Source organism: Borostomias antarcticus, assembly GCF_949987555.1.
Source record: "Borostomias antarcticus genome assembly, chromosome: 8".
Taxonomy (NCBI): Eukaryota; Metazoa; Chordata; class Actinopteri; order Stomiiformes; family Stomiidae; genus Borostomias; species Borostomias antarcticus.
The window spans coordinates 25,041,567-25,056,520 of NC_140241.1; the positions used below are offsets into that span (position 1 = coordinate 25,041,567).

Below are 14,954 nucleotides of genomic sequence, written 5' to 3' on the forward strand. Positions count from 1 at the left end.
GGCACCCAGGCACCCTGTCAGCCCTGGGGTGAACCTGATCTTTCTCTCTCTCCCTCTCTCTCTCTCTCTCTCACACACACACACACACACACACACACATACATCGGAGTGGTATTGAAAGAGGAGAGCAGAGCAGGTGATGATGACCACAGGAACCCAGACACTTTCTTCCCGACAGATTCAAAGTGTGTCCAGTCCGGTGACCCGCCCACCAGGGACGGTTTAACGGCTCTCGGATGTGATTTGACCTATGACCCTGAGGCCACAGGGCTTCCTCTCTGGTCGCTGGTCCGTCTCCGCGGTCAGAGGTAGACGATGTTCTCCTCTCCGCCTTCCTCCCCGCTCTCCGTTTCCAAGGAGACCAGAGAGGTGAGGTCCAGCTGGGCGTCGCCACCGTGGGACGGGGCTCCCGGAAACGGTCCCGCCCCCGTTACTGTTGACGACCAGGCCTCCTTGGCGTGTCCGCGCGCGCTCGGGTCTGGAAGGAGGAACAGACGAGGGGGACACAGACAGACAGGTGGTCGTTGCAGCAAAAATCAACAAACAGAAACCAAGACACTGTTACAGTAAACCCACCACAACAGAACAGAGAGACAAGCGGAACAAAAGGTACTGTACTTTTCAGAGATGCTATTCAGATACAGAGAAAAAGGTGTGTGTGTGTGTGTGTATGTGTGTGTGTGTGTGTGTGTGCGTGTGTGTGTGTTTGGGTGCGGGGGCACACACTCTGCTGTTCTACCCACACAGGCAAGGTTTCTGGACATCCGTCATCTCTGCTTCTCTTGAAAGAGTCACTGTTGTCATTGTCATTGTCATCATCATTATTAGGATACTGTGACAGCTGCCCACCCAGGCCTGGCCTTCACAAAGAGGAGTTGAGGGAAGGGGGGGGGCTCCGGACAGGTGCATGGCCTTGGCCTTGAAGCGTTAGGGCAGGGGGCCTGGGAAACAGAGTGTGTGTGCATGTGTGTGTGTGCATGCGCGCGTGCGTTTGCCCGGGGGCGGGCGTTGTCCGCCATCAGGGCAGGTGTGCTGTCATGGCCCCCGTGGTAATAGATAGTTCGCTGTGTAAATCGGCCCGTTGTGGCCCCGCGGCTGGAATGTGTCTGCGTGAGCCACATTAGCCGACCTTTGTTAGCCGCGGCCCAGCTAGCGCCGTTAGCATCTGAGCTCTCGGTCCGGCCTCGGAGCGGCCTGTGACAGATGGGACGACGGCGTGCTACCTCACCACCGCGCAAAGCGCTCGGTCAATCACCCGCTCGCTCCGTGGAGTCTCTGCTTGGGACGACCTTCAGCCAAAAAGTGACAGAGGACGTTTCAGAAGAATAGCCTACATATAACGAATAACACCACTGCTAGTGTGTATAAAGCGTTCACGGGGGAAATAATCATTGAAATGAATCAAGTGTCACTGCAAGAAAGAATACCGCTGTTCATTCTGAGCTAGGCGGTTACTCGGTGCGTGAATTTCAGTTCTGATCAACATAACTTTGTCCCTTTTTCTCTTCTCCGCAGGTAGGTGGAGCATTCATTTGTATTTTCACATTTTCTACAGAGGACAATCTGATTGGATTCATCTCATCAAAATTCGCGTCTGGAAACGCGAAACGTTTTTCTATTATCTCTGCGCGGGAACATATTATGGAAATGCATTGCCAAAGGGTCTGCGCCCGTGTGTGTGTGTGTGTGTGTGTGTATGTGTGCGTGTGTGTCGTGTGTGTGTGTGTGTGTGTGTGTTTCCACAATTCCTCACATGCAGTACACAGTCTGAAAAAGAATCATTTCTGGGTACGAATGACGGAGGAGGATTTTCATTTGAAAGAGAGCCTTCATTCTTTTTCATTTCTTTCTTTTCTAAAGATGATACATTGGTCTCCTGGATGAATAGCAGTAGTATTCATGTCAGCGCCACATCCATCACCTACAACAATGAAGGCTAAAACATGGAATAACCGTTACACTGAGTGTGAAAACCCTGCTGAACAGGACTGTACGGTACTATTAAGTATAGAGGAATAATACAGGTATGGTTGAGGGATATGGGAGATGTATAGATGACTATGGATGGGGGATAGATGAGTATGAATGGGGGTTAGGGGAGTATGGATGGGGGATAGGGGAGTATGGATGGGGGATAGGGGAGTATGGATGGGGGATATGGGAGTATGGATGGGGGATAGATGAGTATGAATGGGGGTTAGGGGAGTATGGATGGGGGATAGATGAGTATGAATGGGGGTTAGGGGAGTATGGATGGGGGATAGGGGAGTATGGATGGGGGATAGGGGAGTATGAATGGGGGATAGGGGAGTATGGATGGGGGATAGGGGAGTATGGATGGGGGATAGGGGAGTATGGATGGGGGATAGGGGAGTATGGATGGGGGATATGGGAGTATGGATGGGGGATAGATGAGTATGAATGGGGGTTAGGGGAGTATGGATGGGGGATAGGGGAGTATGGATGGGGGATAGGGGAGTATGGATGGATGATAGGGGAGTATGGATGGGGGATAGGGGAGTATGGATGGGGGATAGGGGAGTATGAATGGGGGGTAGGGGAGTATGGATGGGGGATAGGGGAGTATGAATGGGGGATAGGGGAGTATGGATGGGGGATAGGGGAGTATGGATGGGGGATAGGGGAGTATGAATGGGGGGTAGGGGAGTATGGATGGGGGATAGGGGAGTATGGATGGGGGATAGGGGAGTATGGATGGGGGGTAGGGGAGTATGAATGGGGGATAGGGGAGTATGGATGGGGGATAGGGGAGTATGGATGGGGGATAGGGGAGTATGGATGGGGGATAGGGGAGTATGAATGGGGGGTAGGGGAGTATGGATGGGGGATAGGGGAGTATGAATGGGGGGTAGGGGAGTATGGATGGGGGGTAGGGGAGTATATTTGGGGGATAGGGGAGTATGGATGGGGGTTAGGGGAGTATGGATGGGGGATAGGGGAGTATGGATGGGGGATAGGGGAGTATGGATGGGGGATAGGGGAGAATGGATGGGGGATAGGGGAGTATGAATTGGGGATAGGGGAGTATGGATGGGGGATAGGGGAGTATGGATGGGGGGTAGGGGAGTATGGATGGGGGATAGGAGAGTATGAATGGGGGATAGGGGAGTATGGATGACTTAGAGAGTAAACTAGTGCTAAGGTCAAGGTGCAAAAGCAGCAAGATAGAAATACAATAGGTGCTTAAAGGAGTAGTAAAGGGAAAATGCATGTTTAGCCCTGTTTTAAGGTTACTTATGATCATATACAATGGTTCAGATCAAAACATCACGTGACAAAGCTAGCATTTTCGAGGAAGGGTCAGGGTAGTACTTCTTGAAGAGGCGAGTTTTGAGTCTGCTGTCCGTCAGTGGACAGTTCGTTCCACCAGGACAGAGAAGAGCCATGACCTGGCCGATCGACCGTAGGGGCCTCAGAGCGACAGGGCAACCAATCGTCACGAGGTAGCAGAGAGCGTAGTGGTCGGGAGGGAGTGTAGGGCTTGACCATGGCCGGGAGGTAGGAGGGAGCTGATCCTTTCATTGCCCTGTAGGCTAGTACCAGAGTTTTAAACTGGAACTTGAGCTGCTACTGGGAGCCAGTGTAGAGAATGGAGAAGGCTGTTGCATGATGGGAGAACTTGGGTTGAACACCAGGTGAGCTGCAGCTTTCTGGACAAGCTCTAATGGCAGACGCCAGGGCCCCAGCAAGGAGGGAATTACAGTAGAATAACGTACTTTAGTAAGTTTATTTGTACAGTACATGTACAGGTACATTGGAATTCTTCATCGTCATCGCTCTTAGTGTTTTATCAGTCCTAGTGCACTGTAACGACAAATGGATAAGAGATGAGAGCCTGGTCGTGATTGGAGGAAAGCCAGGCTGCCTAGACATGATTGGAGGAAGGCCAGGCCGAGCGGTATGAGAGATGCCCAGAACAGGCTGACACCTGGCCAGTGAAGAACAGATTAATATGTGTGTACATCTCTCATTCCACGCCCCTTATCGCTCCCTCCCTCCCTCCCCTCCCTCTCTTCTGCTCTCCCGCGATGACAAGTCGCGCTGTAATGAGTTTTGTAAAGATTTTCGCGATCAATGTTCCAATCAGTCAGCCATCGCCCGTGAGCTGTGATTCACACTCTGTTGTCCACCCCGCCGGTCGATAGATAGAGAAACCATTGATTTTCTTCACCTCGGCGTGGAGGGCCAGGGTGGATGGCGGCTGGGAGGAGTGGACGGAGGGGTGGGCGGAGGGATGGACAGAAGGGAGGGGGGGGGTGGCGTTGCTTTGTCACAATACACTGATTAACTGGGATAAAAGGACAAGCAAGGCCTCGCCGATGAAACAGGGCCAGCCTTGAGAGGGAGGGGATGTGCGTGTGTGTGTGTGTGTGTGTGTGAGAGAGAGAGAGAGAGAGAGAGAGAGAGAGAGAGAGGGGAGGGGGCAGAGGTTGTGTTTACATTCTCGCAGGTACCATGATGTCATGTGTTGTTTTATCAGAAAGAGAGCGAGCGAGAGAGAGAGGGAAAGAGAGAGAGAGAGAGGAAAAGAGAGAGAGAGAGAGGGAAAAAAAGAGAGAGAAAGGGACCGAGAGTGGAGTCGAACTGTAAAAAAAAGAATATATACCTCATCACTCTCCATCATCACGTTCTGTGGCATAGCTCCACTACAAACACATCAACCCAGCGGAGGTTTAAACACCTTTTACAGGCAGAGGTGTAAACACCCTTTACAACCGTGACTATACAAAAGATGAACGGGGCTTTACTGAGCCAGTTTTATGGAGATAGAAGTCTCAGTACCACTGTAAATACTACTCATGAAATATGCATGTCTTACCGTTACTGTGTGCGAGCTCAGACCCTGGCCCCCCTGCGGGTGTGTAGAAGTACCCCGCCCCCCCAGCCCAGCTCTGGGGGTCTGCGTGGGGCTGGAGCTGGCAGGTTTTGGCCGGGGGGGGCTGCCTGTGGCCGGAGCGCGCCAGCAGGCTGTTGAGGCTGTTGTGGGCGCTGGCGTTGTCCGCGTAGCCCCTCTGCTGCTGCTGCTGCTGGAGGTGGAGGTGGCGGTTGTTGAGCACGGCGCCGGCGAACGCCGCCTCGTTGACAAACACCGAGCCGTCGTCAAGATGGCCACCGGGCTGGGCCGCGAGGGAGACCTGCGGGAGCAAACAGACGCCACCGTAGTATAAACGAGGGGAGGGCGTTGAGAGAGAAGGAACATGAGCCCGCAGTCGAGCCGCGGCCAGGGCGATGATGAGTTTGGGACCGCGGCATCGACTAGATGGATGGCTCGCAATAATGTTTTAACGATGGATCCGTGAAATAACTCAGGGATTGTTTAATGAGTAGCATCATTCAACGCTCAGGACTTTATCACCTCATCTCGTGATAGCCCCTACAACAGCTTGTGTTCCTCAGTTTAAAGACAAGAGAGCACAGCAGTTTACTGTATGTTGTTGGGGGAGTGGTTAAATATGACGCACCCTGCCTCTGTCCAGCATGGCCTGGTCCAGCCTGGTCTAGCCGGTCCAGCCTGGTCTAACCTGGTCTAGCCTGGTCTAGCCTGGTCTAACCTGGTCTAGCCTGGTCCAGCCTGGTAAGGCCTGATCTAGCCTGGTCTAACCTGGTCCAGCCTGGTCTAGCCTGGTCCAGCCTGGTCAAGCCTGGTCTAACCTGGTCCAGCCTGGTTCAGCCTGGTCTAACCTGGTCCAGCCTGGCCTAGCCTGGTCTAGCTAAGTGCAGCCTGGTGAGTCATCATCTTCCCCAGCCTGGCTGGCCAGGTGGCTTCACAGAGCTCTACAGTACGTTAACTGACCTGCGCTACTCTCACACAAGCCTGCTAATTAGACGGGACTGGAGAGAGACAGAGAGATACTGTGAGAGACAAAGAGAAAGAGAGAGATGGAGAGACACTGAGAGAGAGAGATGTTGAAAGAGAGAGAGAGTGAGCAAGGGAGAAAGATGAAGAGGGAGAGAGAGAACGAAAGAAAGATGGAGAGAGAGAGACAGAGAGCAGCTGTGTGTGTTATTCGATACCTGTCTGACCCCCTGACCTCTTGCCTCTGGCTAAACCTTATCAGGGAAGCACGACTGACTGCTGAAACCACACACACAACACGCACGCACGCACACACACACACACACACACACACACACGCACACACACACACTCTCCTAATGTCTACACCTTAGCACGAAAGCACTAAGATTGACTGGTGGCACCACACACACACACACGCACACTCCCAATGTCCCTTCGGCGAGGCACTGCTAATTCCACCCTGGTCGCCATTAAAAGGAAAAACGTCATCAGGAGAGGGCAGGAGAAACAAAGCCAGCTCCACGCTTTGACCAGAGTAGAGGTCATCATAGGGCAGTAGAACCGGACACCTAAAACGAATCAACTCTGAGACTTATGCACACACACACACACACACACACACCTGCTGCAGCTTCACAACACAGAGCCTGCGCGCCACACGGGAGGCCTGGGGGCCAGAGGCGCCGCTGTGTTCATTTCCCCCCGTCGACGCCATGACCACAGAGCCCCGGCGCGAGCTGCTGGGAGTGGCGGCGGACGAGAGGAACACTGCTCTCTTTATCCTCCCTCCATCCCTCCATCCATCTATCCCTCCATCCCTCTCTCCCCCCTCTCGGCTGCGCGGGGATATTTCACCGTGCCCGTTTCCCCCAAACAAAGTGTCGATGTGAATAATTAAAGTCCTTTTGGGGACGATGGATTGGTTTCAGAGGCCCCTCGCTCGCCCCTGGTTTTAATTATTTTGCGTGAGCTTTTATTTGCGGCGGTTTAATTATCATCAATCATGAAGTTGTTTATTGGCGAGGGGAGCTGCGCAGCGCCAAGACGGATGACGCCGAAATTGCTCCCATTATCGCGGGTCATATATCAACGGCTGCTCTGTGTGACTGAGTGGGCCACCGTAGCCCGGGCTCCGAGCCGCACTTTGTCTGCGAGAGAGAGGGGGCTTTCTCATTAATGGGCACACACCGTGGTTTATTATGGCCTTGGTCCACACCGGTCCACACACACGCACGCACGCATGCGCACGCACACACACACACACACACACACACATACACACACACTCTCCACTCACAGCAGGTTTCACTCACTCTCTCGTGAATGAAATCAGCCCGAGGTGAAGACAGCGTCACGTCAGCTCCGTCGTACGGCGCATGGGCCCCCCAATCGCGACCGCGTAAACATACACGTGCACGGTGCCCCCCTCCCCACCCGACACACACACACACACCTGCTGTCCGTCCAGCGGGATGACCATGACGGGCAGGCTCCTCTGCCGGCCGTGGCGACATCCCCTCAGCAGGCCCTGCTGGGCGTCGAGGTGGCGGCGTTCGCGCTCCACGCCGCGCTGGCCCTCACGCAGCCGCTCCAGGCTCCGCTGGTACTCGTCCAGCTGCTCGCGCAGCGCATCGCGGTCCCGCCGCAGCCTCTCGCCCTCCAGGCGGCAGAGGCGCTCGCGCTCCTCCAGCCGGCTCTCCTGCTCCCCCTGCTGGCTCTGGCGCGCTCTGCACTCGCGCTCCCAGCGCTGCCGATCCTGCCGGAGGCGGCCCTGCAGCCGCGCCGCCGCTGCCGCCTCTTCCCGTCGCTTCTCCAGGTCGCGCTGCTTCTCCCGCTCCTGCAGGGCACCGTGGCCCGGCGCCGAGGGCGGCAGGGGGGGGCGTGGCCGCCACGCCGCCGCCGCCCGCCAGGGGCTCCGCGGGGAGGAGGGTCGGTCGCCCTCGCGGAGGAGGAGCCTCTGGACCTCGAAGCAGCTGTCCTGGATGGTCACCGCCGCCTGGGAAGAGGGTTCGAGGCGCATTGGATTTATCTCCCGGTTTGCACTTTCCGGACCCTTGCATCACAAATCAAGTGCACCCGAAGTAATCTGACATTATTTGCAAATATTCGAATTTGGTTCCAGGTCTAGGGCAGAGTCAGACAGGGGTGATGCAAATACTGTGGTTCAACCATCTCTGACTGTGTGCTGCTCACCGGAGGCACAGCTTACAGGTAGAGAGAGTTAAATGATTGTGTGTTCAACCTCAACGTCTGCTGCACATATGCTAGGCTAATACTGTGGCTCTGTCAGTGTGTTGAGACAAAGCAAACCTACAGCACCTGTTCATGCAGACAAACAAGCACATCACTCCCACGCAGACACACACACGCACACACACACACTCACACATACACACGCACACACCGCACACATCTGTCATCGGAATCAGCTGCGCACTTGTGGCAGAGACAATGGAGAGGAGGTGGGTGGGTTGTTTTTTTTTTATATGAAATTGGGTCACTGAAAATGTGGTGTGGTGACACCCACACATACAGACACACACACACACACACACACACACATGCAAACACACACATACAGTATGCGCGCATACAGCCAGAATTGTGTCCCGATCTATATCAAACGACAGCCACATGCGCAGCAGGTGAGAAACACCTCCTCAGTCTCCCACTAAGAGCAGGATAATTGGGTTCCTCTCTCCAGCAGCTTACACTTGGTTGGTTCACACAATCTCTGTGATTGTCGGATTTCTGTTTACAGAAGCTGTGGCGCAGGCAGACAGCCACACACACACGCACACACACACACACACACACACACAGCCTTCATCTGCAGCAACCTTGAGTGTGGCACTAAAACAGGATGCGTTTGTTCCTGCTGAGAACTGAGTGGGTTGGAGCGCTAGGAATTTAAATGAGCACCTGAGAACCCATGATGGCTGACAATGGGGAGATGAGGAAGGTAGGTGTGTGTGTGTGTGTACATGCGTGTGTGTGTGTGTGAGTGGGGATGGAAATAGATATAATTGTATCCTGTTGTGAGTCACTGCACAGTGATGTGTTAGGCTTACCTGCAGGCTGTACAGTAACTGGGTCAGGCTTTGGACACTCTGAGCAACCTGTTATTGAAACAAACAAACACACACACACACACCGACACACGCACACACACACAAATGACAAACAGAACTAGTAAAGGCTTTATGATTTCACATGACCTCATGGCTTTATTGTAAAAGACATTACCTGGGGGGGGGGAAATGCTAGAAAATTCCTGTTTAAGAATGAGGAGAAGGAGTTGAAATCAATTTCTGACTACAGGGCTCTTCTTCTGATGAAATCAGCAGAGAAAGCTACTTCTACAGTAATGAGGCTCTCTTCCCCCGAAAGAGCCCGTTTCCAAGCAGGAGTCGGTTTATCTGTGTAACAACAGCACCACCTAGAGGCCTGACGACGTCCCTACATCCCACAGCGCACGCTAAACAGCCGTTCGCCTGACGGGGCACAGAGAGCTGCCGACGACAGCACAAACCTGCCATGGAAATTGGGATATAATTCTCTGCATCCATTTTTAATGGCGTGGCCCTAATGGACTCTCCACCTCATTACGAGGCCGTCAATAATTCAAGGCGTTAAGACTGAAATGTAATTCTGACAGACTGCTCTGAATTATTCACAGCAAGCGATGGCGATACTGCCAGGGTGAGAACCGTGCTTCACTGTGAGAGACCAGACAGTTGCTGACGACACCATTACCCTCCAGTCTGCCAAGGTCAATGATCTATCTCTCACTTCTGGCTTAAATTTGTATCTGAAATCATTTCAAATAAGCGTGTTATTAGGAGAACGGGGCTTGACGTTTTGCCCACAACAGCCCGTTGATTCCATTCTCCCAGGCAAGGTCAATCAAGAACAGATAAGCGTTTTGAATTACTTTAAATCAATACAACAGGTAAGATAAAGTACAGATAAATTGATATAGAGATGTACCAGTCTCCATGGCAGTCAGCTGTTTGTACCTTGATGTTGATGTTGCTGGGGTCGGATGTCTGGAGCTGGGTCAGGGACTGCAGGAGGAGGTCTTCGGGGGCCGTCCAGTCCCCCTCCCTGGCCTCAGGCTCCGCTGGTGAGGGCTCCGGGTCTGGGGAGAGCTCCAGGGGTGTCGGGGTGCTGCTGCTGCCCGGGGACAGGGGCTCCGCCTGGGCTTCCCTGACAGGGCTGGAGGGGGAGCAGGTCCTGGAGGTCAGAGTGGCCCGTAGGTTCTCAGCTGGGGGACAGAAGCACAGAGGGGATCAGTGAGAGACTGTGTGTGTGTGTGTGTGTGTGTGTGTGTGTGTGTGTGTGTGTGTGTGTGTGTGTGTGTGTGTGTGTGTGTGTGTGTGTGTGTGTGTGTGTGTGTGTGTGTATGTGTTTGTGCGTGTGCGGGTATTTTACGGGAATTCATTTACCATGGAAGCTAAGCTTGGGAATTTTGGAAATGTTGCCCTTCTTTGTGTAAAAGTTTTCTTTTGGGATTTTATTTTTCACACAATTTGGTAGCCAATTGACCCTAACCTTTTCATGAATGTCTGTCTGCTTATGACAAAACACCAAAATCAACAACCAAATTCGCATTAATTCCTATATACAATATTCCCATTAATTCCCATGGAAAGGTTCTAACTTTGAATATTCCTGGAATTTTTCAACCCTCGTGTGAGTACGTGTGTGTATGCAAAGTCGTGTGTACGCGTTTGTGTGGGTGTGTGCGTGTATGTGTGTGTTTTGCATGTGTGTGTGTGTGTGTGTGTGTTGCGTCTCACCCTCTCGGAGCGCTGCGGTCAGCAGCACGGCGGCCTGGGGCACCTCCTCCGGGTGTGGCTGCACCAGGAGGCGGGGCTGAGGGTGAGGCTCCACCCTCCTGCCCCCGAGGACGGAGAGCTGAGCGTAAATCTGCAGCTTCTCCTCCAGACTGGAGCAGATCTGCTGGTCCTGACTGCTCAGAATCTCTGGAGCATCCACACACACACACACACACACACACACACAAATAAAATGACTTGACTTCATGATAGAAAACAAGGTTTAAAAAAGCGGTTTAAGGTACATTGTAAACGGGCAATGGTGCGCGCTGTCGTAGCGCTGATTCTGACCCTGGACTTTGTTGATCTTCTGGACGCGGGCTTCAGCAGCGCGTCTCTCCTCCTCCGACTCGCTGGTGGTCTCCTCCTCTTCCTCCGGACAGCTGACCACGCAGACAGACGGGAAGCATACGCTCAAAACACTGACCAATACCGTCTACGACACACACACACACACACACACACACACACACACACACACACACACACACACACACACACACTCCTGACCTCTCCACGGCCTCCCTGATGAGCCTCATCCAGGCGTTGCGTTCGTCCTTGGAGGAGGCGTGGACCTCGTACATCTCCGGCCCCGCCGCCGAGGCGCTGATCAGGAACATGCCTCGCTCCTCGTTGGCCACCTCCCGCACGATCAGCTTCTGCAGCGAGATCACCGGAGGCTTCTGGTCCTGGAGGGACAAGACGGGACAGGACAGCGTCCATTTTAAGTGTCCAAAGTGTTTGTTTATTTAGTTCATTTTCAGGATTTTTTTTGGGGGGGTAATACATATGTTGATGAGTAGACGAACAGCATATAATAAATCATTATACTATAAAAGTACCAGCTGTTAGTGTTCATGCATCATTGTTAGTGAGTCTGCACACAAGAGGTGGCAGCCGAGCTTCGCTTTTTAACTACCTGCCTTCCGTACCAGATCACAAACACCCGAAAAGATTTTGAAAGCTTGACTGATGACAATAAACATGGGAAATACAGCGATGCGCGAACACAGCAGCAAGATCTGTCAGCAGTTGTGATGGAAAAAAGTTATCCAATGGACAGTCAATCAGTATCCCTGCACCCCGCACTGATCACTGGACATATTCAAGATCGAGATATACTGTACACACTGTACGTACAAACTTCAAAGTTATCATTTAAACACATCTCTAAATATTACACTTACTTATTAACTCAGTTCACCTATTTACATTTATATTTTAACATTCTTGTGACTTTTTGTTATGTTTGCTTTAGCAATGTAAACGTATGTTTCCCGTGCCAATAAAGCCCTTTGAATTGAATAGAGTTTATAAAACGATCTAAACTGAACGGTAGACGTGGTTCTGATGGGACTGACTCACCACAGCAGCAAAGATGTACTTCTGGTCTTTCTCCTGCAGGAAGATGAGGATGTCCGTGAGCAGGAGCGCCAGGACGTCTGCAGAGTGGAGAGCAAGGACAGCATCGTCCCATTTAATATCAGCTGTTAGATCGGTCATGTTCAACACGAGTTCAGAGCGAGCGTGTGTACGTATGTGTGTCGTGTGTGTGTGCACGTGTGTGTGTGTACCTTTAAGTCTCCCGGTGGCGGTCTTCCACAACAGCAGGCCCTGGTGTCGGAGAGTGCGCCCGGACGCCAGCACGTCCTGCTTGCGGAAGGCGTGTCCGTTCTTCAGCTTGCCCGCGCTGCGGCTCTCCATCCTGTTGAGCACCTCCTGCAGCCTCTGGCACTGCTCGTACTCGCTGACCCGCAGGTCGACCGCCGCGATCACCTGCCGCACCAGGGCCAGCGATCGCGACAAGTTAGCGTGCTCCTCCGTACCCTCTGAGAGAGAGAGAGAGAGAGAGAGAGAGACATCAGAAACACATGACAGCCCCTGACATACATATATGCAATATGCTTTTAATCAAGCAGGAAAGGAGCTGTCTTTATCTGTGCAGAGAGGCAGACAGCAGGCCGCGGGGAGGCAGACTAACCCTGGGTGTACTGCCGTATCCTCTCCAGCAGCACTGGGTACTTGGTGATCCGCTGAGTCACCAACAGAATGCATTCTGGGATTTCTCTCCTCCTCACTAAAGAGTTGTTACTTTGTTGCTGGCAAAGATATACAATCACTCAATTAATCAATCAATCAAAATCACAACAATCATTAGTCACATGATTACAAAGTGGATTGCTGCAATCCGAATATATACAGTACACATCTGTTTAGAATCGGCTGACCCGAGTTCTAGAAGGTTCTAAGTGACATGGAAAGTGTTCTAGGTGAGATAGACACCTTGATGAAGTGCTGGAAGCGTTTGTTGTGCTGCTGCAGCTCTTTGAAGAAGCTGACGGCCTCATTGTGATGGCTGCAGAACTCCCCGTACACCTGCTTCATCCTCTCGGCGTTCTCTTCCGAAAACTGCACCCGAGGAGAAGAACGATATTCATCTGTTAGTCCAGTTTAGTTTTTTCTTCCCTCTGGAATATGTAGAGGTGGGTCTGTAGCACCCGATAATGTAATAATTAACTGATAATGTAATAACGCCTGATAATGTAATGTAAGTTTGACTTAACTCAATCGAAAATGTAATAAAACCTGATAATGTAATAACTTAACCAATAATGTAATAACATTTCCTGACTGATAATGTAATACCATTTTTCTGATAATGTAATACCTTATTACATTATTGGTGAAGTTATTACATTATCAGGTGGGTCTTTTTTTTCAAAACTGGTAACGTAATACTTGACTGATAATGTAATAATCTAAAAAAGCGAATGAATACTGCTGTTAGGGTACTTTGTGGTATATTTTGGCATACTTTGTGGTACTTGTGGTATACATATATGTGTCTTATGATACTTTGCAGTATACTTTTGGGTGCTTTGAGGTACTTTTGTGATATACTTTGGGGTACTCTGTGGTATACTTTGTGCAGTACTTTGTGGTATACTTTGGGGACACCCTCTGTTTGAGATCAGACGCCGCCTTCGGACGGGCGAGACATGCGCGTAGCCAGCGCAGAGAGAGAGAGAGGGAGGGGATGAAGAGGACTGGGGATGAGAGAGCCAGGATGGCTCAAACATAAAACTATGTGATAAAAGAGAGGTCGTCACAGAAAGAAAACGGGAGTGTGTGTGTGTGTGTGTGTGTGTGTGTGTGTGTGTGTGTGTGTGTGTGTGTGTGTGTGTGTGTGTGTGTGAAAGACAAAACACCAGTGCTGCTCTCAGAGCGGTGTTATCTGTACTGCAGAACGTCCCTGGATCTGACATATTACTCATATTCATGTAGGCTTTACTTTGAGGTCTCGGTTAATATTATTCACATTTATGTTATATTGTTTAGTCAGGAACTTGGGAGCTGATAAGCAACTGTTTCATAATATGGCCCCAAAAAAAAAATCGAACTATTTCTAGTCTCTGCTCATTGATTCAATCCTTAATAGCATAAAACCATAATAAAATACACAATATGTTAATTGCAAAAGCTGAAGGTTTATTTAAATCTCTCCTTCATAGCAGCCAATGGTGGCAATTATCGACGCCGGTAGCCCTTCCCCCTGCCCCCACGGCGACGGCAGCTGAGGCTGGGCTCCCGGAGGATCAGCAGGGCAGAGGAAGAGCGATCAGCCTCTTCGAGAACGGCTGCCTTCCTACTCTCCTCCTTTATTGCGTTCCTCATTCGCTAAGGAAGAAAAAAAACCAGCATAAACACTTGGCAAGTACACCGTTGCTTAACCTGCCCCTCATGTTCCCTTACGATCGCCATTGCGTAATACCATGCCTACCTTGGACATCTTCTTGTTCTTCCTTCTGATAGGACCACTCCGCCACGACAGGGCTCTGGTGAACCCTAACAGCATCTTTGCAGGCCAGAGTTCCAGCACTGTGCAGAGTTCCAGCACCACAGCACTGGTCCACAGTGACAGACACAGAATAAGATTCCAAGAGGTCCCAGCACTCATTTCACTGTTCTGGAGTCTGACTCTTGTTCTTCTTCTTATTCTTAATAAGCCAGACAGGGTGTTCACATCTTCAGGGTTGAGGGTCTCAGTTTGTCTGAGGGTCTCAGGTTGGGTGAGGGTCTCAGTTTGTTTGAGGGACTCAGGTTGGGTGAGGGTCTCAGGTTTGAGGGTCTCAGGTTTGAGGGTCTCAGGTTCGGTGAGGGGCCCAAGTTTGAGGGTCTCAGGTTCGGTGAGGGTCTCATGTTTGAGGGTCTCAGGTTGGCTGAGGGTCTCAGGTTTGAGGGTCTCAGGTTGGGTGAGGGTCTCAAGTTTGAGGGTCTCAGGTTTGAGGGTC

General features: G+C 51.5%; 1 protein-coding gene across 1 annotated transcript in view; it reads right to left on the minus strand.

The window, feature by feature from the left end:
* Nucleotides 1-302: 302 nt before the first annotated feature.
* The window catches only part of arhgef28a (Rho guanine nucleotide exchange factor (GEF) 28a), a gene marked incomplete at both ends in the record, with an annotated part of 63,535 nt that continues 48,883 nt past the window's right edge, over nucleotides 303-14,954 (minus strand). The window contains 12 exons of the mRNA XM_084442554.1: nucleotides 303-478; nucleotides 4,841-5,138; nucleotides 7,275-7,817; nucleotides 8,893-8,940; nucleotides 9,841-10,088; nucleotides 10,624-10,809; nucleotides 10,954-11,045; nucleotides 11,173-11,351; nucleotides 12,028-12,104; nucleotides 12,237-12,491; nucleotides 12,644-12,761; nucleotides 12,946-13,071. Coding sequence (XP_084298680.1) covers nucleotides 303-478; nucleotides 4,841-5,138; nucleotides 7,275-7,817; nucleotides 8,893-8,940; nucleotides 9,841-10,088; nucleotides 10,624-10,809; nucleotides 10,954-11,045; nucleotides 11,173-11,351; nucleotides 12,028-12,104; nucleotides 12,237-12,491; nucleotides 12,644-12,761; nucleotides 12,946-13,071 — 2,346 coding nt within the window. The remainder of the gene's footprint in view (nucleotides 479-4,840; nucleotides 5,139-7,274; nucleotides 7,818-8,892; nucleotides 8,941-9,840; nucleotides 10,089-10,623; nucleotides 10,810-10,953; nucleotides 11,046-11,172; nucleotides 11,352-12,027; nucleotides 12,105-12,236; nucleotides 12,492-12,643; nucleotides 12,762-12,945; nucleotides 13,072-14,954) is intronic.